Below are 25,404 nucleotides of genomic sequence, written 5' to 3'. Positions count from 1 at the left end.
CAGCCTCAAAAAATGTATGATTTTACTGCAGTTCTTATCAAATACTTTTTCTTCTAATTTACCAAAAAGACTCTTGGTGAAGAAACTAAATTGCTGTGCTTCACAAGTGGGGTATAGTTCTTGTTGTTGAATGCAGTGTGCTCACACAACTTTTACACTTATAGACCTGTAATGTTGCATTGTCTTTCTAAATAACAATACTGTTTTAAAATAATAATTTGATAACTAAATAAAACAGTTTTGTATAAGTGTCTTTTTTTCCACTTTTTAGCTTCTATTACTAATTTGCTTTATATTTTGGTACATATATTAATAATTTAAAGGGATAGTCTTGTCGTTTTTGAGGTGATGTTCTGACTCATAGCTATCAATAGTTAATCCCTTGCCAGCCGTGTCATCAGTCCCAGAGCATGGAACATGAGCAAAAGGGCAAAAATCTTCATCCAGGCTAGGCTTTTTTGTTTTGGGCTATTTTTTGTTTTTCAGGCTTAAAAAAACAACATTTTTTCAAAAACAACATACTGTTGCAAAAGAACACTACCTTAACTAACATTAGCGCTGCACTTTTCTATGACACCAATTTTTTAAGTTTGTCGCCAGTTCCTCAACCGAACAATGTCTGTGTCACTACGCAAATGTATGTGTGCTGAGCATATGTGTATGCTGATGGTGTCATGCCAAAGTGTAGAGGCTTACTATTAGGTAATATATATAAAATATATAAAACAGGCCCTCATTTAATTGGCCATTCACCTAGCCTGGATAAAGAGTTTTGCCCTCTTCTCAGTACTCCGTGCTTTACGACTGATGTCACAGCTGATAAGGTACTAACTACTGATAAATATTTGACAGAACATCCCTTTAAAATGTAAGGGGGAAAAAAAGGCAGTGGCAAGATGTATAAATGTATACAGAAAGTGTGCTCTCATGGGAGCTGCTGTTTGCCTAAATTCTGTCCCATAAATCACCTCAAAGCACATTGAGGTCGGTGCCAAAACGGCACATCTCATTGTCGCTGCCTTGCAGTTCTGCCTCAGTCACCGTTTCAATCTGTCAGATATTCTTCTCAACGCGAGACAAGAATTATGACCCGGAGGTGTTGTGTAAGTTTCAGACATCAAGCTGTCTGCTCAGCCGCGGCTGTGTGGCTTTCTGACCAAATTAAACAGGAAACGGTTGTCTCCGAGCCTCGTGGCTGGAAGGCCCTGGCATTAAAAAAATGATCTTTGATGACGTTGATTTCAATAAGCGTCTGATGAAACTAAGAGGAAATACACCGCCTTTTCCCCCCCAGTGGGAATACAAAGAGCAGCTTTACACCTCTGTGTTAACAACTTTTTTCCCCACAGCCTGTCAAAAGGCATGCTTTTTTTTTTTATTGTATTATAAATAATTTAGGGACTCTACAGTACTTTGAGTTTGCCTTTCAGACTGACAAAGCATGGCTCTAATAATGAAAGCATACTTTAAAGGCACATGTTGTAATTAAAGAACATTGTCGCCACGCTGGCTGCATTTAAAACATGAGCCCGAACACGTTCTGCTCCAGCTTTTTATCGATTTCTGACATAAAAATCTATTAGAAAAACAAACAAAAAAATTGAGTGTAAAAATGATTTTTTGTTTTCATTTCTGTGCAAGTAAATGTGTATTAAAGCAAATCTGGCTTGAAAAAAGGAAGAAAAAAAAAGAAAATGTGCATTTGAAACTACTAAATACACTGAAAAGACACTGTTTTGTTCAGGTATGAACAAAACAGAACATCTGTTGTAACTTCTTATTGTTAAAGGCATTGGCAATAAGCGACAAAGCCAAGTTTTAGTTCAATATACTTTATTTGGCACAGAAGTAAACATGAAACACAATTCCAGTTCTTGACCAGCTTGAAAATAAAATTTCAATATAAATGTAATAAATCCCACTATATTTAAAAATGACAAGGAAAGTACATACGAAATACAAAGTAAAACCAGGAACAGATATTTAGCATCCAATAAACACAAACTAAAATCCCCCCACCCCCAACACTCAGCTTAAACTGTCAGGAAGAAGGCAGATCCAGGCTCTTTATGTGTGCTTACTTTTATTGTGACTTTACTTACAACAGACAATAAAGTCAGTTCTGAGCTCCCAAAGGCAACTTGAAATTTCCTGGAGTAACCCTTTATTACTTGACATCATTCCTAAAGCCCTGAGAGTTTTCTCGTTATAAAATCCTGGATCTTGTGCTCTATTTAACCTATGAGTTAAAAAAAACAAAAAACAAAAACGTTACACACACTCATAGACACACACTTTTATTTTACAGTGTGTACCTAAAATAAATGCATCGCAGTCTCACAAATACAGAAAACAGACGCTTTTTTGTAATACAATAAAGAAGTGATAACACTAAGCAAATACTGAGAGTTGGTGTTTCTTTAGTTTAGGTACAGAGATGATATCAAGGTAAATGTGTTGTTTTGCCTCATTTTTATTACGATCCACACATTCATCTGCCAAGTACTTTTAAGGTCAGTGATCCTCGCTGCTGGAGCACATCAAGTGGTTCTCATTTCTAATTAGTTGATCGTCATGGGAAGGAGGTGCGATTTCGCAACATGGCCGGAAATTAAAAATTACTACTTTGACGGAGTCGCAGAATTCTTTTTTTTTTTTTTTTTTTTACATGAGGACTGTTCATTATTTTACATGTGGAGCTGTCGGGGGATTTACAGTGGACTCCTAGGGTGGATTTATGCAGCTTTGAGGTGTGAATGTAATCATAGGCAGCAGAAAACAAGGGCGGGCGCTCCGTAGTAGATTTTATTATAGGGTTTATTAAAAAGAAATCTAAGTGTGTTCGTTCCTCAAATAAAAACACGTCTGAGCAGAAAGTCCACCTCTTCCTGTGAGTCAAACAGAAAAAAAAAAAAAGTTCAAATCTGAGACATAAAATTACTTCTTGTCTTAGAGGTTATATACCCTTTTATGCAAAATGTCTTTTGGAGCTCTTAAGAAACAAAAGAAATAATTCTAACATTTAATGCATAAAAAGTACACTTTCAAATTACAGAAATTTAAACTGTAAGAACAAATGATTCATGTTGGAACCACAAAGGAAAATATAATAGCTCAAGAGTAAGTTCATATTGACTCAAAGTATAAAATATGTACGTTCAAATGGCCAAAATCTACGTCCATAAATAAAAACTACTGAACTTTAATTGTGTTAAGAAAATATTCTATCATGTTTTGATGGCATGACTCCTCAAGTTAAGTGCAAACGAAAAAAAGAAAGGCAACTGGAGCCGACACACAGCCGGGGGGGGCGGAAGAGTGCAGCAGAAATGATTCAAACACGATTCATGGGTGATTTGGTTTTTCTCCCCCTATCAGTGCCACCAAATGTCAGAAAACCATTATTGTTATAAGAAAGGAGAAAAAAAAAATCCTCAATGAAGAGCTAAAACAAACATAAATAAGTGTTCAGTCAGGACACAATAATAGCTCACGCAGCTGTAGTATCATCAGTAAGTACCTATTCCATAAGATCTTTGAGTCTTGTAACAGGAAAAGGCAGGAGTTCGGTGGGGAGGGTGGGGTTGGGGTCACTGGGAAGGGTGCTGAGGTCAAGAGGAGGTGCGTCTCTGCCGCATACTTCCTACTCTGACTCTCTGCCTGTCGTACTTGACAGACACGATAAGGAAAACCAACAAGGTGACACCCTGGATGCCTGCCAGGAGGAAGAAGTAGTAGTGCAGCTGGCATCCGTTGATGTTACCTACAAGACATACAAGGGCATTAGTTTAGACAATCAAACTGGAATTCGGATGATAAACAGAGAGCAGCGTGGACAAAAAAAAACAAAAAAGAAAAAAAAAACAAAAACAAAGCACAAATGTTCATTTGTAGAACAAACGGTGTCGCTGAAAACCTATTCTGATGGGGGGAACAGGAGTGTCGTTTTATCAGAGAGTTCTGCTGCACGCTAAAAAGACAAAAAAGGTACACCATCACAAGCTCGCGAGCGCGGCGAGTTGTTGTGCAGTTTACAGACATGAAACGCAGGCTTGAAGTGAGAGTGGCAGCAGAACAATTCTGTCAGGAATCAGGATTCAGCAGCCCGGAGGGAGCGCAAGGGCGGGGGCATGTTACCTGTCATTTCTTTGCTGCGAAAGCCTAGTGAGAGTGAAAGGAATTGACCCCCCCCCCCCGCTCTTTCCCATTGCTACAAAGCAGGCAGTATTGATGATGTGGGGCTGAAGCATCAAAAGTAACAAGAGCGATGCGAGCCCTCGGCTGTGATCTGAGTCAGGGAGCCTTTCATCGCAATAAAAGGATGGTTTGTTTCCTCGTGGGATGGAGATGTGATAAAAAGGAGGAAAAATAAACTGACACTTCCACTATGATTTGCCGCACTGAAATACATTTACGGAGAGGGAGGCAAAGACAGAATGGCTGCAGCTGTTGACAAAAATCAAGACATACAGTAGGTTCCATGCATAAAAGCATAATAAATTCTAATATTAGTCGTCTTCGTAGACATTCCCTGCCACTGTTTTCCTACTTGGTTTGGAGGTCTCAGCCAGCAGATGCTTAGTGTCTTAGCATCTGATGCAAGTTGACTGAACTGGTCGTCCTCCTTCAGTCCCCAAAGCCCAAGAGAAATGTTCAGTACAAATCCTGTTTCTGTCTCTAGAGGGAGTTTACATGAAGGGCGAAGCTGACGGCAATACGATTGTCTTCACTGGAGACAATTGGATGGGTCGGAGAGCAGCTTTTGTCCTCTTGAACACACGAAGCAGACAATTTGACTTTGCTGGTCACGAAGGAATGTGAAGGTGAAATAATTGTTGAATGGCGCCTTACGCAACAACAACAACAAAAAAAGAGGTTAAACTATCCTGTAGCCTGTTTAGGAACATGTCTTCGTCTCCTACTGGGCATCCAAGGCTGTGATGTGCCAGTGGACAGATACCCAAAGATTATCTCCTGCATGATCTGCAAATGAGTATTAGCGAAGGCCTGAAGCAATCAGCTGTCTTCCTCAAACAGCTCCTATTAGCTTCTCCGTGCGGGCTGTCGCTCCGAATAAAGATTCAAGGAAAGAGAAGCAGGTTTGAGTTTAATTGGATATGAGTGCAATTCTCAATTCAAGCTCTGTGTTCTCATATTACCTGAAAGCTTAAAGTAAACCCCCTGGTTACAACTGTGCTTATGATCGACCTTTCTTTCTTTCTTTTTTTTTTTTTCCTCCCCCACTTTTTCCCTTTCACAGAGTCATTCTGAAACATGCCCGATGTGTATTTCATTTTGTTTGTGATTCCTTAAAGCCAGGAGGTTCTGTGTGCACGACTGCCACTGTCAGTGGAATAATCAGCATATCGCATCCATCTGTAAATGGGGAAAAATGATGCAAGATGTTAACAAGACCAGGGGAGGCAAAGACAACGGCAGGAGGGAGTAAGGCACCGGATTAATGATAAACGGAACGTGGAAATAAAATGGTACAATGTGTTGGTTGTTGGGGGTTTTACGCCATTTTTAAATATTGCGTATATTCGACATAAGATTTGGAGCCTTTGAGAAACAATGACGTAGCGGCCCATTTTGCGAACGCCCGCCGTCCCTTTGAGCCCCAGCAACCAAAACAATGGAGCCATTTTAATTGTTTTTTTGTTTTTTTTACTTATGCAGATATATTAGGAAATCATGGAGGACAGAAAAGTAAACTATACAAGTCTGTGAAACCACGAAACGAACACTGCTCTCTTTAAATAGACACAGCAATCTCCTGAGAAACCCTGTCTTACACCAAACATGGTCACCTCACTGCACCGGAGGCAGAGCTACAACAGAACATCATCAGTTGCGACTGGTGGAGCAGATCACTCTATAATGACACCATGTGCGTCGAGCATATAGACGCTTCTTTACCCCACTTTTCAGTTGTTTTAAAGTTCTTATATATATATATATATATATATATAATTAGAAATAGAGTGAATGTCAATGCTTTGTGCACTGGGCTGTCTTTACAGTGAGAAAACTTTGATCAAAGCACAGAAGGCTTGCTGGTGAAGCTGAGATCTTGCCAGAACATAAATTAAATCATTGACAAGTGGAAAACCTGACATGCACTTTGACCCCCGCAGCAGCTTTCACTTATTCTCTCGTCATTTTAATCCAACGAAAAGGTTTAAAGTGAAAGAAATGGATCGCGAACCAAAGCAGCATTTGAATAATTCATAGCGTATAAGACAATGTGCATTTGAAGTAAGAGCGCCTGTGTTCTCAGTCAATAATTTCGCTTTGACAGACAGTAAAACAAAAAAAAAATATGCTGATGCAGTCTTTAAAAAAAAAAATCTGTATCCCTTACAAAAAAAAAGTAAGCAATACAAAGTGTGTAAGGAAAGATGTGCTTATGCAGTTATGATTTGTATATAGTTATCCATATTAGTGCAAGATTTAAAGGAACATATTAAACCGTCAATGAATTTGCTCCTGGGTAAACACTGAAAATCAGTGCCAGGCCTATAAAAAATTCTCACTTTAAAACGTTTTCCTTGACAACATTACAGCAGCTGTAAGATTATCCTGACAGAACAGACGACTCTCTTCCGTGAGTCACACCCGACGAATGGCAATGCAGGCGAGCAAGAAAATAAGGAGTGCTGAAAATTGTGCAGGACTTAATTTTGTTTTTGTTACAGTTCTTCCTCTAGTTTTGTTTTAAATTAAAAAAAAAAAAAAAAAAAAAAAGGTTTACTTCCTTCTTTCAGGTCCCACCCAACCCCAGGGTCCACTTGGCTGCCAAGTGTTTTAGAACATTATTGAATGTTAATTACAGGAGCAAAAGACCGAACAAGGACAAACTGTAAAAAAAAATAATAAAAAAAACCTTAATGAAGTCCATAAATATTAGACGGCGATTTTAAAGCCAAATCCCAAGCAAGAGAGGAAACAATGCAAAAAACAGAGTTAATCGGCAGTTTTCAAAGTATCCAGAGGTTCTGTTTATTACTTCTGAATTGGAAAATTACAAGCTTGGGATTTCACTGAACGCACCAACAAGAAGGTATCTGAGTGACAAACTGCTGAGTTAAATTACCTGCAATGTGGTTTGTGCAGACAATGCAAGCTCAGATAAAACTGGTCAATACCAATTTAATGTTTGAAAATGGATCAATTGCTCCAGACCTTCAATGCAACGACCCAATATTTTGACGCTTCAGTGCCGTCGATGCCATCCTTTGTCTTCGAATGAAATCAGAAGGAGAATCGATATGTGTTTGTCTCAGCTATAAATATAGTTATTAACTGCAGTCCTCCACTGGCTCAGAAAACTTTATAATTGATGCTGAAGTTGTGAAAAACGGACACAACATGCTAACAATGTTTATGTGCACTCTGTTACTCCTGAAGTGTCTTATAAACAGACAAAGAAAGTTAAAAAAAAAATTTTACAGCCCCTTTAAGAAGAGTAAGACTTTATATTAACTTTGTCGGATCTGACATTAAAAACTTCCATTAAAACCCTGACATTTTGCCGAATGTGACCCAATAGGATGTGCGAATGTCAGCTGCTGGTGAATATCTGAGCACGTCTCAGACATCTGATATAGCATCAGTCAGGACTTGAACACTGGCCAAAGAAAAGGGCATTTCCTGCTCTCGATGCTCACAAAGCCCCTCCACTCCGAGTGAATGATGCTTCCAACAAAAGGAGGAGCAAATTAAAATGCAAAAGCCATTTCCCGAAGACACAAACCCTCCTGCAGTTTAAAGAATCATTTTGCGCAGAGAGTAAAGGTTAATCTCTGATTGACTTATGGAACTGAAACGGCTGCTTGTTGTCTTCGACGCAAATGGGTGCAGTGGAAATACACAACAACAACAAAAAAAATGAGATAGATGGCAATTCAGCAAGATGGAGCGTAAAGTGATGAGCGGAGGGATTTGAGGGTCCAATAATGTCAACACAGGAGCGTAATGTGTTTTAAGTTTGAGGGCAGAAGTGGCTGATATGCTGTGTAAATATTTGAAGCGCTTCTCTGCAGACTGTGGCCAAGAGCTTACGGTCCCCACATACAGTAAGGTCACTCCCTGTCTTGTTTTGTTTGCGTGTGTGACGCTTATGACACACCTGAGTGCACGTCTCAGCAGGCAGAAAAAATGCTTGCTGGCATTTAATGCAATAATTTATGATGAAAAACCGAACGGTTGAGCTATAAAAAAACAAACAAACCCAAAAACAGAAAACAAATTTATGCTCACCTCCTACATCGGCAACCTTTCTACTGGATGTGCATGTGAGAATAAACCGTCGTTTGTTAAATCAATTACGACTTCTTGTGCTTTTCTGAAGGGTGCAGGTGGCTCAAGTCTCTCTCTATTGGAACACCATCAACATCTCAGAGTGATTTAAGGAGCAAAGCTCCACTTTGCATTACGATAGCCATTATAAAATAAACTCTAAATATTAAACATTTCGACTTGTTTGGCTCGTTTATTCTGTGAATCTGCCCCGTGTTCTTCGGTCGTTCGTCTCATGGCGCACACAGCTGTGTAATATGGAAAGTATTTTGCTCAGAAATCCCAGCATAAATTGAGTCGGGCAAATAATGTAAAAAATTCAACTTGTGCGGTTCGAAGGGAGGCGAGTAAACCCACGAGCTGAGCCTACAGTTTATGATAGAGGAGACAAACAGAAAGAACAAACACACAAGAGTCCAGGAAGACCTGAGCAAAACAGCTGGAGAGACTAACAGTGAGCTGAAGTGAAACAAGTTGAGTTACAGTATGTAAGTACACAACGAACTAAAAGCTTAAGTTAGATAAAACTTCTCTCCAAGTTAATTCCGCCCACCACATTGATGAAACTGGCTTTTAAAGACTTCAGAAAGAACATCTGAGAGTTTTAATAAATAACTTGAATACTATCATAGCTGCATTGCAGCTTAGAGGAGGAAATGCTCAACCTGATTGATTCACTCATAATAAACGTTTTGAAACAAACAGGGAAGACACTGTTCAAAAGCAAAAAGCTTCCCTTGGACCAACACCATCCAACTGTATGTCCTAAAATGAAAACAAAACTGAAAATATTGTATTTGTCACTCTTGAGGTTAGTGAAAATAAAGCCTACATTAAACATTTGGATGACTAAATCTAGTGCCTGGATTAGGCCTGAAGTCTTCCTTTTTAGGTTAGCAAGGTCAGAGGTTCTGCTTACAGAATCAAACTAAAGATGAACATGAAAAGGAGGGGGGAAAAACCACTTTGTCAGCGTTGCATCTTTTAAGAGCTGACATGTAAATAGTTTGTTACCTGCGTCACTTCACAAGCAAGATGCTTGATATGTCAAGAACATATTGCTAAGTTAAGAAAGTACAGAGACGAGCGTTTGAACAAGTATGCCGACTACACGCTACAAATGTGTCATCACTGAAAAATAAAAGGGGAAAAAAAAGCAGTCTTTAATGCGTCTCACAGATCATCTGCTTGGATATGTGAAGCCATTTGACTGCTTTAAGTCTGTCAAAAAAGTAACTTTGGGCACAAAATGGTGTCTAAATATAAACATATTAAAATCCATTATGCCAGCAACTAAGAGAAACGTGGCAAAATAAAATGACCAGAGGGGTATAATGAATGTTATGGGACTGCTTTTCCAACTGGACCCTACTTTTATTCTCACAGTTGTTTACCACATAATGAAGACCTGAAAAAGATGAAATGGTGAAAACAAAACCCTACGATGACAGGCAGAGCAGTAAAAAGTTTCAAAGGTGTATGAGGCGCAGAAACCCAAAAAGTCTTTCCTGCTTTCTTTACCAGAAGAATAAAAATGAGCCTCGAATTGGATTTTTTATTTTTTTCTCCATGGAAAAACTCGGGAGAATTGTTATGCGAAGTTTTGCCTCGGCTGCTGTCTGACATTAGGTATGTCTGCAGAGACGGGGGACGATGGAGTTACAGCACGACAGGAGAGCTGAGCATCCACCAGTGTGATGCCAAAACCAGCTCTGCTCCGGGGACAGCTTTACTTAAGAGGGGCTGGGCTGTGTAATCAGACCCCCGGCTTGTGATTAATGTTGCTGTCTGTCTTCGGGAAGCGTACACAACTCAGTACGACTCAGCGCAGCTCACCCAAGACGCTGTTTACCGCGCACGACTCTGCCTGCGGCCATGGAAATAAGCTGAATCCATTCCACCAACAGAGCCGGGAGATGTGGAAGAAGCTAACATCCAACAAACTGCGGGGAAAAAAAAAAAACAGGCCAAAAAAAGGAAAAAAAAAAGAAAAACAACAACAAACTGGGTGATCCTAGACTGTACTTAATGCCAAAGATTTGTGCCATGTGTTTCTTATCAGTGGCCAGAAGGATGTTTTGTTCCATTTCTGCAACTCACCTTTTAAAAGCTTCTTTTTTTTTTTTTTTTTGGGGAAGGAGTGGTGCGGGGTGTCAAGCAGGCAAGCTGGCCTTAGTTTAACTTTCCCTCAAGTGACGCAAGGCTGAGCAGAGAATGGATTTATGAAGCAAACCCAGCATCTTCCAGTGCTAACATCATCAGAAGTACCTCCCTACCTGTCTGCACACTGTATTAATGAGCTATTAGGTGTTTGTGGATAAACAATTTACAGCGCTGGCTTATTTACCACATGCTCAGGGAAAAGTGCATCTGGACTGGGAGCCTCTACTTGCTGGGGAGCCCATCCATCTGCTGCCACAATCGAGCTGTTCATCCTGCCACTTTGACAGATTTACACAAACATTGTGTTGTGAGCCTGACGTGCTCATTTGTGATACGGAACGCTGAAAATCGGAGAATCGCACGAGGCGTCGCGCCCCCCCCCCCCTTTTTCTGCACCTAATTTATGAATTAGGTGCAGGTGCGAATGAAAGCACAGTTGCTTTAAGGGGGTCAATATTACGGACTTCTTTCACTGCCTTCAAACTATAACCCAGGTGGGTTATGGACAACCTTAAACAAACAAAACATAAAACAAACAAAACATAAAACAAACAAAAAAAAACCCAGCATGAGCAGTCTTTTTTTTTATCATTACTTTGTGGTGAGAATACATTGAAGAATTCTTTAATATAAAGCAAACGCTACGTTTTGACTGCGAAAAGCAAGAACAAAATCAATTACCAGGGAAGAAATTTACTCCAGAAAATGGCCCTGATAGGGAGGCAGTACTTCTGAGTACTGAACCTTTGAGGTGGAGGATCTGTAAATGTTTCGGATTGGTTGGAGTATCCCCAACAGTCTACGCTCACCCTTGCTTCTCGGTCATCTCACTTTAATTTTCCCTGCAGCTCGTAGTTATTGTTTAGCAAAGACACATCTCAGATTGTTCCACGTTGGTTACGTTCTGAAACGTACATATAATCACTCCGAACAAACACGTAAATGTAACAGATTATAAATTAAACTCATCGACACACACTTCCATGTTCAGCTTATTTGTTTCATCAGGGAGAAAGTAAAAGCAAGACTGTCAGACTCTTTTCTACCACTGATGTGTTGAGACACGAATAGAAAATAAAATTTAAAAAAACACTAAAAATGTGGGTCATTAACAGGATTTAAATACAAGACACTTCCACTGTGTATGAGTAATCATGACTCTGTCACAAAGGCTTATTGTTTTTTTTTTAATTGTTGAAGTTACAGGGTTTTTTTAAAGTTTGTATTGAAGTTAATGCTTTATTGCTGTTGGACACACTGCCCCCCACCCACCCCCAAAATGTAGCCCCTCGTTATCGCTTCTGCTGCTTCAGAAGCGACTGAACACAAGAGTCTGTGCTCCAACATTCAGCAACATTTTTAGTCAAGTTTTGTTTGTCACTTTAAATCCAAGATTCAGTCCTCTTTCAATTCTGTTCATTTTCCTATAAAGGATTTACCTGGCTTCTCAACAGATAAATGCTTCATTATGCTAAATTTGTCTTTTTGTTGCTACGGTATTATACAGTGAGGTTGTTTTTTTTTAAACAAATGCCTGCCGGAGCCAAGAATGATGCTGACAGAATACTGAGAACAAACCAAAACAAGACACACACTGGGATTTAAAACCCTAGGCCGTCACTCTGACAGGAGCAGCAAAGTGATCATTTTTAATGTTTTTTTTTCCAACATTTATCTCACTTAAACCTTTCTTGATAAATGCCAAAACATCGAAATAGGGCCGTTTTAATTTGGAAAGGTGTTTCTTGGTTGTGCCTCTTACCAAAGTCTATGGAGGACGACATCCAGCCGATCGCGGGGAGGGAGACAAAAGCCAGCAAACCGGAGCCCACGAAGGAGCCGATCCCGGAGAAGAAAAAGAAGAGCCCCATGATGACACTCTGCATGGACTTGGGGGCTGCAGAATAGGCAAACTCAAGACCTGCAACAAAAAGCAATAAAAAAAAAAAAGAGTTCTGACATGTTTAAAGTACAATTTGAGGAAACAACTCATAGTGTAAGCTATGTAGAAAGCTATTCCAACGAGACAGCTGGAGGTTCGATTCCGCCACATGTCGAAGTGTCCTGGGGCAAGACACCGAACCCCTCACTGCCTCCGATGCGTCTCATTGGTGTATGAATCTGATCTAAAGCACTGATTAGACTCTATAGAATGATTTATTCAGATTCGCTTTGTAGAGATGTAGTAGTGTATAAATGAGTGGCCTGGTTGGCTAGAAAGGCACTATAAGTACAGTCCATACATCATATTTCTAAAGAATTTTAAACGGTTTACCCTCTTTGAAAGAGAACAGCTTCCATATAGACACAGGCAGTAGTTGTCCAATAATAAAAATAAACAAAGCTCCACATAGACAGGAGATAGGAACACATGGGGTTATTACAGAGTGAATGACCTTTACTCAGGAACTGCATTTGTCTGTATCCTAAGCTAACCTTTGAAATGAAACATAGCAGGGTCAATATGGTAACTGTATGCATATCCCAGAGGAGTGCAAAGGTTGGTAAGAGGTTTCGGAGCCCAGCTCAGCAACATTATGTTAAATCCTGCTGTTCTCTGTCCGTGACAACAATCTGATATCAAAGTGATGCCTGTGGCTTTCAGCACAGGGAAAATAAACAACTTGACCTTTCTGACCAAAAGGATTATTCAAGAGAGAAGCTATACCTAGCAGTTCATGTGATTATATGTATATCTTTTTCCCCCCCCTTCTACTGAGTTGTGACTTTATTTTTTGAAAACATGTAATAAACTTTTTTAATGACTCAACTAATAAAATAATAAAAAAGGGATTTTTTTTTTAACTACTGAAAGGAAGTAGACCGACTCGCTGTGTGAGGAAAGAAATCCCCACTGCTCTACAAGACTGATGACTCTAGTATGGATGTCAATGGCAGCGGCGGTTTTAAACTAATTTATTCAAACAGAACACGGCAAAGGGGAAATATTCCTCTCCACCAGACAAATGTCATAAGTCTGTCAGCCAATTTTCCTTGAAGTAAGCCCTGTGGGATGGGATGGACTGAGAGCACATTTATTTTAAACACCCTCATAGCTTCATGAGTCTGGATTTGACTTTCATATGGACCACATTATATTAAAGTGAATTTTAATCTTTTTTTTTTAAAAGTAGCCCGAATTTAGGGTTATGTAATGCTCAAAAGTCTAGTTTTCATGGATTTCAAATTTTAGAAATGATAAATTGTATTTTTTTTAATATATATACAAATAAAACAACCCTTGAAGCGACTAGACATTTCATGAGCTGAGGAAAAAAAAAAAGTCTTAAATATTCATGACTCAATATTCCCTCTTGGTTTAGAAATGGAGAATGTGCAACAGCATATGGAAGTGCCCACAACAGCATGCTCCATTGTAATAAGAAAATGACTCAATCATAACTAGAGGCTTTAACATACTTGAATCACAGAGATAATTGGGACCTAAAGCCATAACTGCAGAGGAAGAATAAAATAAAGACAGACTCTAAATGGCTGAACAAAATACGTGTAAAAGGCAGATTCCAGTTGTTGACTGTGAGACTACAGAAAGGAAGAAAATGGCCCAGAGCTGCCAGCAAAGTTCAACAAAATTCAACAGCAACTGGGTTTCTGAAAAGCACAAACTCTGCTCATCTAATGAAGGATCAAACTTCTATTTATGACATTTCGCTCATTCATGTCTCAGGTTGCGCATCTAAAATTATGTGAAATCTTGCATTACTGGTGCGACACCTTTGTATAATTCTTATAGTTGCTAATGAAAATGCATACCTTCTTGAGGTTAAAGATCACAAGAACAAAGAGAGAGTCATCGTACGGTCAAGTTTTCCGATGATACAAGAAAGTAGAGGTAGTCCGACTGATCAGTGGGCTGAATATTTAGGTGGATTTTTGGCAACAAACAAACTTACTGGCCTCACCGATCTGTCATCAGCTGCCCTGATTTCTAAGGACTGACATCGGCCATTGAGAAACCCAAATTGGTTGACCCCTTGTAAGAAACGCAAGAAAAGGATGCTGACGCTGTCGTTTTCAGAGTAAACATTATGACCTGCTTTGATGCGAATCATTTGATTCATTATTTAATATTATCTCGAATGAAAGAGGAAATCTATTGCTCTGAGGAAATCAAACGCCGCTAAAATATTAGTAAAAGCTTATGGGTAGCTTGACACCAATGAGGACCTTTTCTTCTGTCCAGCAAGCAGCAACGAGAGGGCAGCAAAAAGTGGGTTCAGAGAGCTGCAATTCTGAAGAAAATCCTCTGACAGTTTTAGTGCGTTTCAAGAAATAACTTCTTTTCTATTTGCAGGAAATAGCTTAATGTTATTCACAATAGATAATAGCCATTTGGAGATCTTGAAAAGTCAGAGAAGAGCAAACAGGTGGCAGGTGGTAATGAAAACTAAAAAAACTTGAAATTTGGAGCTTTCTCTTTTTTTTATTCCAATTCAAAATAATATTTTCCCTTTTTTTGGGGGGGGGGGGGGCACAGCTTTAGACTGCAAGTAAGGCAGTTTAACAAACACAAGAATATAAAAAATACACATGTACAACGACAATATATTTGACTATTTTAAGCTACTACAAATGACACTTTTTATAGTTTCTTTTAAAAAGAAAAGCCCAGATTGTCGAGTTAACACCTAGCTTAATTAGACCATTAACGATAATGATCCATGAGAAACACAGATTGCAGAGCTGTGTGTAGTAGGTGTACTCAGCAAGGGTAACTAACAGAAAGAAACTTCCAAATTTCTTTGATTTTTTTTTTAAAACAAGTTTCCAATAGGTAGTTACTCTAGCAGTGACCACTTTGACCTCGGCTTGCTTAGATTAGCTGTGATTGAATGACAAAGTTTCTTCTGCATACCACTCACGTACCATCGGAGGTACAAAAAAGCCTATTCTGTAAAAGGTGTAGTGTGGATGGCAACATAAACTGGTTCAAAACATGTAAACTGTACAGGATCATCGGTGATCCAGCCTTCAGAAATATGCAGATTATACATGACACAGATACATGCAACGTCATTAAACGATTACCTGAAATGAGTGAAATGAACAAGCTGAATGAACATTTTCTCCTTCAGGCCCAGACAGCATGGTGTTTATGTTTTATTAAAAAACAACAACAGAAATATTTCATGAGAACAATTTCATCTTTCACCAGAGCCTACCGTACACAAACCTGGTTCCGGACTGATGCTATTTTAATCTTGTTTGTTTATGTATTGTCTGTCACGCAGAGTTTTAACTTGCACTTGTGAGTTCAGAAATCTTTAAAAATCTAACAAAGTTAAGTGCAGAACGCTGAGCACTTTTTATTTTTTCCCGTTTTTTTCCCGTTTTATATATGTATTTTACAGAGCATTATAACTTTTTAAAAACATCAGTTTGTCAGTGCTTGCTTACTTGGGTAGTGTGTGGTAGCTGAATAAATATGAGCTGAACTTACACCATTGTGTGTCAGTGCAATTTGTCCGTATTATCTCTCACAATTACGCGGTGTTCGGTGTGTGTTGGAGGGAGCAGTGTGTGTTGGAGGGAGCAGTGTGCTCCGTGACTCCTGTTTCATATGCGTCTACATATTTATGTTCATTGTGGTAAATGTCAACACTGCAGCTAACTGAACATTGAGGTGAAAGGTTTATGTCATGAAGATAATTGTGTAGCAGTTGTGAATGCATCCTCGGGGATAGATAGCTGGAAATATACCCATATTATTATCTACAGTAACTGAATGAAGAAACATCACTAATGCAAAGCATGAAATTAAGGCAAATATTAGACAATTTTAACTGTGAATAGGTTGCCTTCTCTGTACGCTGTTTGTAAAATGTCCCATTACCAAGCAATGTCTTGTAGAACTGAGAGAAAATCAGGATAATCAATTATCAATTGATGTTTTGGGCTGTTTACTCTGGATAACAACCCACAAACCCATTAGGCTGGTGTTGTCTGGTGATGAATCAAAGTGCTCAAAAAGCGTTCGGACATTCATCTTCGCTGCTTTTCGTTTAACAGAACGAGCTCTACATAGTTTTAGTCAATCTACTCAGAGGAGTTCAGTGTGAGGGCTAAGCAGACAAACTCAAAGCATAGGTCCCACCATTAAATCAAATTTCATTTCATATCAAATCCAATCACAGTACGTAGCTTGCCAGGATAAAAGAAGAGAAGATGTTAAACGAGTGTACCTGCAATGCTGGCAAAGATCTCGCTGATTCCTATCAGCACATACTGAGGCACTTGCCACCATATGGCTAAGTCTGCTGCGTGGTAGACAACTTTGCCGAGCACCTGGTCAATGGTGCCATTTGAGCTGACCAGCTCCAGGCGTTTGGACTCCAAGATACCTGATCGGGCGGACACAGAAACCAGAACAGACATTTAGCTGAGAGGAAGAGAGGGGGAAGAAAATAAAAAGAGGACATGCATACATACATATACAGAGACTGATTTTTTTGTTTGTTTTTTACAGTACCGTATTTTCCGAACTATAAGGCGCACCTAAAAGCCTTAAATTTTCTCAAAAAATGACAGTGCGCCTTATAATCCGGAGCACCTTATATGTGTAAGAGGTCGTAATGTTTTTGTATGACTTTGGTAAACTACAAAGCCGCACCGCTTGCAGCATTAAGGCTCAGTTATAATTGCGCTTATACTTGACGCTTACGTCGGTGCAGTATTCTCTGAAAAGACAGGGGGCTGTTTTGTTTCGCTTAATGCGCCTTATAGTCCGTTGTGCCTTATATAGGACTAAAGTTCGAAAATGCACCATTCATTGACAGTGCGTCTTATAATCCAGTGTGCCCTTTAGTGCGGAAAATACGGTATGTAGTTTTAGAAGTTTAAAAACACTCATTTTGTTACTCTGACATCCACAACATCAACAAAAAAGCCAAACACAGTCAGACTCAAACAATTCAGTAACAGCCTACGTAGGATTTAGCTAGTTTTCAGAAACTCCCAACACTTCATTAAGATCCCATCTGCACGCTTTCATAATTTGGCAGTTCGTAATGGGACACAGCAGACAGTTCAGTGATAACAACCAAGCAGTTGTCATCATTCGCCGCCGCCTGCCTTAAAGCTTTATTAGATTGCCATTATCGTGTGACCAGCGGCTATTTTCAGATAGCCCCCAGAGACAGCTCCCTATCATGACTACACTTAATGCTACATTTGAGAGGAGTTGTAGCCTTGTAATCCGGATATCCAATAATACCATCCGTCCATCTCAGACGGCATGGCCACTAGGCTGCTCAGAGCAAGTCTTGTACTATAAACACATCCCTGGTTTTTATTTTATTTTTACCTCAACTAAACATCAGTATCAGACAACTCCGTGTGATCTGAGCGGCTTTACGTCAAGTAAGATGCTTTTAGACATTTAAATGCCATAAGCTACAGCCGAATTAGCACATAAAGTGAAGAGAATGTAACAAAATGTACAAAAATATGTTTTTTTTTTCAAAACCAGTGTCATTACAACCTTTCAAAGCTGGCTTCAGCATGTGTGTGAAGTCTGAACATGGTGCATGTAAATGATCAGGAAAAGTTCACTGTCGGTTTGACGGCATGTCTTCAGCCGAGACAGCCGAACTCCAGCTGTCGTGATAACCAGACATGTGTCAGCACATGTATGGCGAATCCTCGTGAAATCCTGCTGCACCAATCTTGACAAATGTCTGCGCATCTCAAACACACACAGGATGCCAAAAGTGATCCTTACACTAAGCAGAACTGGTGATGGTGAATGCTGTGAACGCGGAGCGGCAAACAGCAACTCTAATGTGCAAAACATGTCACTATATCCATCTGTCGGTCACCTCAACAACATGACTTCAGCTCGTAGAAAAGGTGAAGATAAGTACTGAGGACGCACCCGAGCCAACTGAGGGTTCGGTTCAGCATGTAATAATACTGTAAGGCAGGTCTCAGGAGGCACTGTGTCAAACTGAATGGCTGTGAAGCGAGGAATGTTGTGAATAAACAGCAAACAGGGAGAGCGCAGAATTTCTGTAAAAAAAAAAAAAAAAAAAAAGAAAAAGATGTATATTTTAATCAGCTACAAATAGAGGATCACTATACAGCGCAGACTATCATTGTAACGTGTAGATTTGATCCCGTTTTCTGATTTGCCTCCTAAAATCCAGGTCAAAACCGTGTTTCGCCGTTCTGTGACCAATGCCCCGACTACAGCACCATCTTAAACCCTTTCTCCACTCCCTGAACCCAAAATTACTTTCTGCGATACTCTGAATTCATTTTCCCTGAATTCAAATGCAAGGACTGCACCCCCCCCACACACGCACACATACACACACCCCGCAAGAACCCAAATGGAAAAATAAATGCCCAAGTAGCTTTTAGACATAGGAACGAACATGTTAGAGCGCCGTTTTCATGTGGAGAAGTACGTGTTCTCTGAAAAGAAAATCTTGACTGAACATAACAGTTTTAAATAGAGCTTTTATCACATCACATGGATGGAAAATAACACGTTTGATGGGCTAAGACCGGACCTGCAAATGTGAAGCGTATTTCTGAGAGTTAGCCATCTCTTTTTAATTGCACCGAAATAAAGTAAAGCCCAAGAGCGAGCTCTTTTCTCTCTCCAACACAAAGGAAATTTCAAATTTTCTCTAATTTATTGGGAATAACTTCAGTGTTTTGGTCACATTTGCAGTTTACTGTGCACAAAGTTGTGTGAACCAGTTGAAAGCTTGACTCTGTGCAGATAAAAATAATAACTCTTCATGACTTCGGGTCATCTTTTCCTTATATGTGAGAAACACAAGCCTTATTTGGACTGATAATGAGACACATTTAATTGCTGGGTTTTCTGCCGCATTAGAAATATTAGTAAATATATTAGTAAATATTAGAAACGCAACACACATCCACAAACCTGTTTGGAAATAAGCTGATAGTAGCGTACTCAACTGTAAAAATGCTGTTTCCTTTTCTTCTTCATTTAAAAAGGGTTCATAAGCATCATCTTAGGACTTTAACAAGCAATCTGAAGTTTATTTTACAATCAAACGTGTTAGATTATATTATTTTCTATATAACAGGTATAATGTCTTTTAAAACAAACCCTTAACAAGTGCTGTCAAATTTGATTAGGCGCATGTTTAACAGCCAAACGGCAATCGGAGAAAGCCCGCCAGTCAATATCTAAAGGTCACCGCTGACAGAATATGCCATGTAGATGATGTAATGTGCACCTGAAAGAAGATAGGACTCAGTTGTAGAAAATATAATGAACATTGATTCTCTGGAGTGTTACTGATTTGCTTGTGTTTACTTTCAGGCCTTTATCTTTCTCTAAGCATTCGAGCTCAGATATATCAGCGCAGCAGCAGCGTCTGACAGGCCTGACTGAGTCTGTACTTCGAAAATAACTGACGGGAGGTAAACAGGACTGAGGAGTGCTGCTGCATGCAAGAAAAAAGAACAAACAAAACAAAAAAAGAACCCCCTCCAGCCTGCTTTTTTTTGCCATATGGAACATAATGTTGTGATTCTTGCCAGAAAAACCTACATGCATTCATTAGGTAAACAAAGGCTCAGCCCCGTGTCTGTCCGTCATACGCAAAGCAGCTCCAAAGTTGGCCCACTGACAGTTTTCGCCTCACATCTTTATGATTGTTTAAAAAATTTGCAACAGTGCAGCATAAATGTGACTCTAAAGGTGTGACGCTTACCTCCTTGGAAGAAACTGAAAACATGGGGCATTTTTCACACACTGTGCCGTTTTCTTGGCGTTTGGCCCTGCCTGAACGACAGCGGCGGACACTCACCCGCTGCCACGGCCGACGACATTACAAAGAACATCCCCACCGCAATCCTCATCAGAGAGGAGGGCAGCAGGCCGCGGCGCTTCAGGACGGGGTCCACCACTTTGTCTTTAAGAGGAATCAGCATGAGGATGAGCACTGCGTCAAACATGGTGAGCCACGCAGCCGGGAAGCGGAACTTCATCTGGGATTTGCAGGGGAGGGGAGAGATGAGATGAGAATCTACACGAAGCAACAGAGCATTAAAACAAAAGGAGAATGTTTGTGCATTCCAACACGGTTAACAGGGTTTGTCTTCACATGTGTTTGCAGGAGCATTAAGGGCGCACACTTCAGTCTTGATACTGCTTTAGCACCCCCAGGTGGTCGAATCCAAACATAATTCAATAAAAATTTATATTAATTCAATTCACAGTGGAGAAGAAAGCACTCAGATCCATCTACAGAGTGAATAAATAGTAGGGGTATTATTAACAGTGGCAGCAGCAGTTGTAGCACCAAAAACATTATTGTTGTTAGTATTCATATTTATGAGAATTGAATAGTATGTCCTAAATTTATCATTCAAAAAGAAAAAAAAAATACGCATTTATAAATATTACATGTATTTTAGGGTAAATTTAAATCTGATACCACAAAGTGTAATAATTGCAATAAGTAGTTGGATTATGCAAACACAATAGAGGTCGCACACACACACACACACACACAAACAGAATAGAAAATCCATTTTAAGCAACAAATTATCTTCAGGTTTAGCCAATATCTCACTGAGTGAATTATAAAATTGCAAATTGCTTCAACTGTTGTTTCCCCCGCCCCCCACTATTTACATTTGAACAGATATCCATGATGCGCCTTTGTTTTAACAGATAACATCATTTATTTGCAAAGCAGTTTTTTGGTTCTTCTGGGATTACCTGCAAGCAATCCATACATCGTTCCAAAAGGTATCATCCCCCCCCCCGTTTTGTTTCCACATTCTCATACATCAAGATTTACGTGAGCCTTCTTTTTTGTCAGGTAAAGCAGGAAATGACAGATGACTGATGGACGTAACCCAGCAGTCCTGAATGCTTTGTCCTTAATAAATGAACTACATTAACACAGTATATCTCTCAGCTATGAGCATGTCAGATTTTAGCTAAATATCTGTAAACCGACTGAAATATAGCCATTTTTGTGTTGTCTAATGCAGATTAGCTATGGCGACCATATTCAACTGGACCAACTCCAAACGTTAATCAGTTATAGATGTATATCCACTGACAACTTCCTGAAAGTATCATTAAAACTGGTCCATTAGTTCATGAGATATTTTGCTAACAGCCAAACAGGGGTGACTCCCACAGTTAATGCTAAGGTTTTTATAAAAAGAGCTCACATAATGGGTCGCACTTGGGAGTATGTGTTGGGACTGACTCTCAGCTACAGCCACGCCAAATTTGAGTTCAATATCTGTAAAATTACATGAATTACAGCCAGTTTTGTGTCTTACAGGGTCAGTTGTTTGTAGCGGCCATCTTGACTGGGGTTGGCTCCAAAATTCACTCAGCTGAAGAGGAGTGTTCAATGATTATTTCCTTAAACTTTCATTAAAATCTGTCCAGTGGTTTATAAGATATTTTGCTAACAGACAAACAGAGTTGATTTTGAGTAGTTTTGAGCAAACTTTTAAACAAAGATCTTGAACAATCTGCGCCCCAGGGATCAGCCTCAGCTACAACCACGCCAAGTTTTATGACAATATCTGCAAAATTGACGGAGTTATGGGATTTTTTGTGTTTTTAAAGGTCAGTCGGCTGTGGCAGCCATCTTGAATTAGGTTAACTCTAAAAATAATCTGTGATAGATGTAGACACAATGAGTACTTTCATTACAAATTTGCACAGTGGTTTGTGAAATATCTTTGGGACAAACACACACACACACACACAATCTTCCACCTTTGCCTTTCAGCAACAGCTGTAAATAATTCCAAAATAAACTAATAACAAACTACTCAAGTCTTTAATTTTATGTAGTTGCAAATAATGTCATCACACTGACTTCCGCCTCCCATGCTCATCAGTATGGATTCCGCTCGTTTGAGAGGAATTATTTGTTCTGGTAAACCACTGAAATGTGTCAGGTGAGGTGAGGGAGAAATTCACAGAGGCATCTAATCTCACTTCCCTTTTGATGCTGAAAAGTGTCAAGGCTGGTCCAAGAGAAGGCTTACTTCCTCTTTTGATACCAAATAAACATTACGTGAAAACAAAGATAAGGTCAAATGTGACCCTTAAACATACTTTAAAAGAAGGGTCAAAACGAGCAAACGCAAACATCTCGGTTCATCGGGGGTTTGACGGCGATGCGCATGTGGCATCAGTGCAACTTGACGTTTGACCGTGTGGTTTTCAAAGGCAAGTGTTTCACTTCGTTTTTCCATGAAATCACCCTCAAGCACGCCCGTTCCAATATAAGAATAGACGCGCCGCTGTGCGCATGCTGCACTTTCTGGTGTGTTCAATTCCAGCGCTTTGATTTTTGAGCCGTGTGTCGCATGGAGCTGCTGAGAGAGTCATCAGAGCCCCTGCAGAACGTACGCTCTGTGCGAGGGGAGTCACATTGGCGACAGTCGGCAGGAACCGTCAGGTGGTGGCGCTGCAGCAAAGAAATTACGAACGCAGCCAGGTTGCTAATCTGCCCAGCATTAGTCCGTGAAGTTCTGACCTAATCCCCGAGGTATTACAAGACTTTGCTGCGTCCTCCAGCTGTTGCCTGCCATTGTGTGCCAGAGAACAATTGACTCTTTTGCTTTCAGCTCTGAGAAGTCTTGCTCAGGTCTCTGAGAGAAGCAGTTTAGTATGTTTTATTCTAAATAATTATATAGTACGGTTACAGTACTAACCCACAGTCAGACTGCATCAGAATCTTTATTTTTGTAATACAAGAAAAAAAGATGTGGCCTCAGATTGCCTCTAATTTTGGTTACCGGGTTTGAGTCGTCAGTGATGTTTGAGGGCGTGTCGGGAATCCTCAGATGGAGGCTCTGCAGGACGTATGTTGTCTGCATCTGCAACATAATAAGGAGATTAGTGTCAGTATGAAGTAATTTTCCACTCTGTGAGTAATTTCGAAAAGAAGAGTATTCTTCCCTCATATTAACACATCACACATGTCTGCATTCAGGATGCTAGTATTGCTAAATTACATTTCTTCCATTGTTTTGTTTTTTTATTTTATTTTTTAACCATACTGCTGAAACACAGATTATTCTTACCTGGAAGTACACAGTCCAGTATGGAATAAGAGCAAAGAAAACTGGAAGGACTTTCAACAGAGCTTTAACTTCCTCCACTTTTTCCTCCAGAAACTTTCCTCCATGGATCACTTTCGCGCTATCGAGCAGAGACGGTTTGTTGCTTTAAAGACAAAGAAGAAGAAAAAAAAAACAACTTAAAAATACGTTAGAACTATAGTTTGATTAAAGCATAAAATTAATAAAGAAAATAATTAAATACAGAGTATGGTAGAATTAGTCTTAAACCCTTGCAGTGAGAGACAGAGAAAATCTTACTCTTTAATAATGGCGCTTCTAGAGATACGGAAGAAACTTTACACTAAATCCTATAATCCTCATCTCTGGAGAAAATGCCCTAATAAGAAATTCTTAAAAGGCTGTGAAACTGTCCAACTTAAAATAATTCAATGTCAAGTGTTTGAGCTGCTTGTGGTACTTTGGTTCAAAGTCAAGTTTCAGCCCTTCAGAATAGCGTTTCGCCACAGGGTATGAAGATGAAGAAACGGACCAGTGGAAAAAGAGTTATAGGAGGGGATAAGAAGAAGATTTAAGATAAAGGAATATCTAAACATGCTTAAGCTGCCTTCCAGCTCACATTAGAAACAAACTATGAGAAAAACACCAGAGCCGGGGCTGAAAAACGTGGAAATCAAACCTCAAGACCCATTTGTCACTCAATTGTTCATTTTTTTTATTATTTCACTTTAACTACCCTGAAACGGAGAAGTTCTACAAAATATTTTACAAACTTCGGGTATTGTGAGTGTGCTCTGTATTATCGAGGGAATTTTCCCAAATTTAAGTTTACGTGACTTTTCTTTTTGTCCCTATAGCAAAATAAATTACTCCGAAATGCCGGATAAATAGTCGAAGCTGCTCTCACCAAAGCAAGCCGGGCTCTTTTGGTTTCTTTGAACAGCAGGCAAAGCCAAGGATCTTAAACATGTCTGAGAAGGCACTGCCGTCGGCGGGCTTTCTGATGAAAACCGTCTGCCCCACAAGAAACACCAGGAAGGACACGCCGAGGCACACGGTGGGGATGATGTAGCCAGCCTCGAAGCCCACGTTCTGCTGAATGTAGGCCACGCCTCCCAGAGACAAAATGGCGCCTAGATTGATGCACCAGTAGAACCAGTTGAAGAACCTGCGAGTGGCCTCGGGTCCTCTGTCTTTCACCTGCGAGCACACACAGAAGGGGACGAAAAGCAGTGAGCACTTTCACAGAGCAGAGCAGAGAAAGTGCGGCAGGGTTTTTGTTTAATTTTCTTAAAGCTGGCGTTTCACTACGCTGAACCAAACTGCAAGTGGAATTCAGGAGGGAGCTTCCAAAAATGTCTGGAAACATTCGCAACTTCCTTGCGTGCGTCACATCTGTGTTGCATGGAGTTTGAGCGCGTTCAAATATCCGCAATACGAATGTCTTAAAATAGTCGCTGAGTTATCACAGGTATCACAAACCTGGTGACTGTTTTTTGTGAATACCCACCTGTTTATTATGTTTTTGTACTGTATAAAAACATTTATGTATAACTTGATACCGTATGCATTGTTTGCACTTGCAAAAGAAAATGTGCAATGAAGTGTTGGCTGAAAGAGAGGAAAAGAAAAAAAAACCTCCTGTGATCAGTCAACCATGGCGCAGCGCATCCTTGCAGCTTCATGGGAGGTTTCCTCCCCAAGTTCTCTTTATGACACCTGTGTTACATTTGACAGATGTACGGCTCCAATCAAACCCCCCACCTGACGCTGTGCCTGAACGGGTCACGCCAGTACAGGTTGAAGGCTTGGCGCCACACAATACTTGCCTCCCCAACTCACAGGATAAGTGGGGGGGGGGGGGGG

At 39.9% G+C, this 25,404-nt stretch overlaps 1 protein-coding gene across 4 annotated transcripts in view; it reads right to left on the bottom strand.

The window, feature by feature from the left end:
* Positions 1-2,600: 2,600 nt before the first annotated feature.
* The window catches only part of slc15a4 (solute carrier family 15 member 4), a 27,974-nt gene continuing 5,170 nt past the window's right edge, over positions 2,601-25,404 (bottom strand). For 2 of the 4 annotated variants that reach the window (XM_025006163.2, XM_017417172.3), the window contains exons 3-9: positions 24,446-24,738; positions 23,542-23,683; positions 23,254-23,334; positions 20,280-20,460; positions 16,668-16,826; positions 12,227-12,385; positions 3,612-3,763 (exon numbers count right to left, since the gene is read on the bottom strand). In XM_025006163.2, coding sequence (XP_024861931.1) covers positions 3,612-3,763; positions 12,227-12,385; positions 16,668-16,826; positions 20,280-20,460; positions 23,254-23,334; positions 23,542-23,683; positions 24,446-24,738 — 1,167 coding nt within the window. Of the gene's footprint in view, positions 3,764-12,226; positions 12,386-16,667; positions 16,827-20,279; positions 20,461-23,253; positions 23,335-23,541; positions 23,684-24,445; positions 24,739-25,404 lie in introns of all 4 variants that reach the window. The other 2 variants (XR_001808601.3, XM_037977036.1) reach the window with 2 other exon arrangements.

Source organism: Kryptolebias marmoratus, linkage group LG1 (genome assembly GCF_001649575.2).
Source record: "Kryptolebias marmoratus isolate JLee-2015 linkage group LG1, ASM164957v2, whole genome shotgun sequence".
In the NCBI taxonomy this organism is placed as follows: domain Eukaryota; kingdom Metazoa; phylum Chordata; class Actinopteri; order Cyprinodontiformes; family Rivulidae; genus Kryptolebias; species Kryptolebias marmoratus.
This window is presented reverse-complemented; position numbering and strand designations above follow the sequence as displayed.